Raw genomic sequence first — 3,824 nt, 5'->3', positions numbered from 1 at the left:
CTCTTAAATGCAGGAATATTCTCTTGGGGGAAATATCGGTTGAATTTGGTGTCATAACAGCCAACACCACTAGATGGAGCCAGAGATGTGTGTTATTATGGCTGAAGCGTTTTAACCATAGATAGTATATCATTATTTCCCCGTTTGCTTTCATATGGAGGCTTCGTCGATGTTGTGGGTCAGAATCGCCCAAATAGGATGCAGTTTTCAACACTAACAATCTTGGCCGGATGAAGTACGACATCCGGGTACTTCTAACCATCCTATATCTGGCCACAAGAATCGGGACATCCTTAATCTTTTTTCTACCGTACTATATAGTAGAAAGTATGCGATTCGGAACGCAGATAGTGTATCATTATCTCACCTGGTCTTCTTGACCTGGATGCTGCTGCTGAGTTTCTCCAGGACGAACTCTCCGGTGTCGTGGTTGATGATCAGAACACAGTCCTTCTGGTACGGGCGCTTGTTCCCTTTGAACACCGTCATGGGAGGAGCGGAGCCCTGCAGGGGACAAACTTAAATTAAATACCTTCTTCACCGGTGGAAATATGAAGGTGTATTGAACTCTGAGATCCTATTTAGTATAAATGTGCAAACATTTTAGAAATCGGTTCATCCTAGCCTGAGAAAAGGCAGAAAGAGTGTTTTATGGTCTCACTGTCTAACCCTACATTTTACTAGTGTGACATCACACTAGTAAAAATGTAGGTTAGGAATTAACAATGACAGCTGGGCCAAGGGAAGACTGAGGAAGAAAAACCTAATTCATTATATTATAATAGCGATTTATACAATGATAGAACGCTGGTTCCATATGGGTGAAGTATTCCTTTACTGCCAGGGTTGCTAGAAAGTTAGCTAAACCACAGACAGTCTCTCTTACCGGGATGTGCGGTAACGTTATGGTGACTTCCTCTCCTTTGCCGACCTGCAGCTCTCCCTCACAGCTCGTGTCGATAGACGCCGGTTTGAAATCATCTGAAAAGAAAACGACATTGTAATATTTATTTATTTTTGGCGTTTTCAAGCTTCATTAGACAGTACAGAGTTGAAATGGAGAGACAGAGAGAGAGAGAGAGAGAGAGAGAGAGAGAGAGAGAGAGAGACAGAGAGAGAGACAGAGAGAGAGAGAGAGAGGGGTGGGGGGGGGGGGGGGGTGACCTGCAGTAAAGGTCCACGGGTTGGATTTGAACCCACGACCACTGCAACGAAGGCCGGAGCCGATATGGTACGCGCTCTATCCACTAAGATATTTTAATGTTTAGAGGGAATATGTTTTTCGTCCCACCGGCACTAGACTTTGTCTGTTCATCTTTCAATAAAGGAAGATGTTGAAAACCACATTTTACTGTCACATATTATGTGTTACTTCTTTATACTGTTTCATATTCATTTATCACAAACACACACACACAGACACACACACACACACACACACACACACACACACACACACACACACACACACATTACTTGTTTATGCTGTTACATACTTATTTATCACACACACACACACACACACACACACACACACACACACACACACACACACACACACACACACACACACACACACACGTCTCTCTCTCACACACACACACACACACACACACACACACACACACACACACACACACACACATTACTTGTTAATACTGTTACATACTTATTTATCACACACACACACACACACACACACACACACACACACACACACACACACACACACACACACACACACACACACACACGTATATTACTTATTTATACCGTTACATATTTATGTGTTATTACTAAATAGGCCAGCACTCTTTCACCTATTTTAATAAATATTGCTTTATAAATATATTTTCCTGCGTCATCCTGTATTTGCTTCTTTTACTTCACTGCACATCCATCATCAGCATTAAGAATTAAATAAGGTTTAAATAAAGAAATAATAGTGGGTGTAACCATGTTGTTTTTATGCAAATGTGGGAAATTGCTTCTCCAAATAATTTCCCCTGTTGCTTATTAGACATTCCTGGCATCACACAAGAGACTGATATTACATTCCTGGCATCACACAGAGGCTGATATTAAAATTTTCCTCACATACAACCTCACATTTAACGTTAATTCATCACTTTGAATAAAGAAAGAAAAGTGGGTGTAACATGTTGTTTTTATGCAAATAGGGGAATCTACTCCTCTATTGATTGTTAGACTTTCCCCCGCGTGCATATGAGGACACTGGCGTCACACAGCAGCTGATATATTAAAAACAAATCTAACACATTAAATGCTAATTAATCACTTTTCTGACACATTTTAACTCACATCTGATGGTGTGAAAGGATGATTTCGGCCTCTTCTCGAAGCTCTCGCCCAGCTTTAGCGCGTGCTCCTCTTTGTCCAGCAGCGGGTTGGTGCTCCCGTTCATACTCTCCGTCGCAGTTTAACGCCTTTTGAAAATGTTCATTTATGTTAAAATATAATTCCTCCCCTGTGTTTGTCTGTGTGGAAACGAGCAGGGGAGGTTAGTGGTAAATAGTTAGCCTCTTGTTGCTAGCATTTAGCAAAACATTACGTCATTCGAATGTCGAACGAACGTACACTCCTCTTCCGGTGTTTTGGTCCGGCTAACAAAATGTTCCGACTTTACGATCAAATATAACAAATAATTTACGCATTATTTTCGATAATTAAGGATGGAAATATGGGCTGTATTTAATTATTTCATTAACAAACCAACATATATTATTTTTGGCGCCCTCGGAAAGAATGAAGCAAATTATAAATCGTACACGGAAGCATTTCGGTGACGGACAAGATGGATGGAATATGTGGAAAAATGTGATAGAGCGACACATTTTTGGGAAAATTAAGTTAGTTTGAGCGTTATTCCGCAACCCATGACTTAAGTTTATATGTGTAACTATTAGCTATTATAAGTAATTTTCTAACTTGAACCCACGCCTTACTAAAAGCACCATGGCAACGGCGGTTAAAGAAAGCTTGCCTGGTGAATTTCAAACAACAAATCTTGAAGATAAAGATGCCCAGATATCCCTAGATGTCCCGGGACAGAGCATAGGGGTGCCGCAGACTCTGGTGTCCGACTTCAAACAGATGAAACTTGAGAAAGAAGCGCAGAAAAACTGGGATTTGTTCTACAAACGAAACACGACAAACTTCTTCAAAGACAGACACTGGACAACCAGGGAGTTTGAGGAGCTGAGGGCGTGCAGAGAGGTAACAGCGAGGTGTGTGTGTGTGTGTGTGTGTGTGTGTGTGTGTGTGTGTGTGTGTGTGTGTGTGTGTGTGTGTGTGTGTGTGTGTGTGTGTGTGTGTGTGTGTGTGTGTGAGGAAACATTCAGTTGATATGATTCAAGATTCCAAAGCTTTATTTGTCACATGCTCATACAGAATGTGATGTGAAGGGTTGGTGTGATAGACTCAAAAATGTAATACGTTTTTAGGCAAGTGTGTGTGTGTGTGTGTGTGTGTGTGTGTGTGTGTGTGTGTGTGTGTGTGTGTGTGTGTGTGTGTGTGTGTGTGTGTGTGTGTGTGTGTGTGTGTGTGTGTGTGTGCGCCCTGGGTTTCAGTTTGAGTGCCAGAAGTTGGTCCTTCTGGAGGCGGGCTGCGGAGTGGGGAACTGCATCTTCCCTTTGCTGGAGGAAGATCTCAACATCTTCGTCTACGCCTGTGACTTCTCCCCCCGAGCCGTGGAGTTTGTCAAAGTAAGACACACACACACACACACACAGACACACACACACACACACACACACACACACACACAGACACATCCACGCACGCACACACACACACACAGACAC

The 3,824-nt window shown here is 42.3% G+C and overlaps 2 protein-coding genes across 3 annotated transcripts in view; one reads left to right on the top strand and one right to left on the bottom strand.

The window, feature by feature from the left end:
- Nucleotides 1-363: 363 nt before the first annotated feature.
- LOC307270442 (ELL-associated factor 1) lies at nucleotides 364-2,433 on the bottom strand (the record flags this gene model as incomplete). The annotated part of the gene is made up of 3 exons (XM_080054327.1): nucleotides 2,323-2,433; nucleotides 887-981; nucleotides 364-504 (listed from the first exon to the last, which is right to left on the bottom strand). The coding sequence occupies exons 1-3, from the start codon at nucleotides 2,423-2,425 to the stop codon at nucleotides 364-366; spliced, it is 339 nt and encodes a 112-aa protein (XP_079910453.1). The 5' UTR covers nucleotides 2,426-2,433.
- A 271-nt stretch (nucleotides 2,434-2,704) lies between these two features.
- Nucleotides 2,705-3,824, top strand: part of LOC307270445 (tRNA N(3)-cytidine methyltransferase METTL6-like) — a 4,584-nt gene continuing 3,464 nt past the window's right edge. The window contains exons 1-2 of one of the 2 annotated variants that reach the window (XM_080054329.1): nucleotides 2,705-3,237; nucleotides 3,591-3,725. In XM_080054329.1, coding sequence (XP_079910455.1) covers nucleotides 2,977-3,237; nucleotides 3,591-3,725 — 396 coding nt within the window. In that variant the 5' untranslated portion in view covers nucleotides 2,705-2,976. The remainder of the gene's footprint in view (nucleotides 3,238-3,590; nucleotides 3,726-3,824) is intronic. The other variant, XM_080054330.1, reaches the window with a different exon arrangement.

Source organism: Ammodytes marinus (assembly GCF_949987685.1).
Source record: "Ammodytes marinus genome assembly, contig: scaffold_321, whole genome shotgun sequence".
Lineage (NCBI taxonomy): Eukaryota > Metazoa > Chordata > Actinopteri > Uranoscopiformes > Ammodytidae > Ammodytes > Ammodytes marinus.
This window is presented reverse-complemented; position numbering and strand designations above follow the sequence as displayed.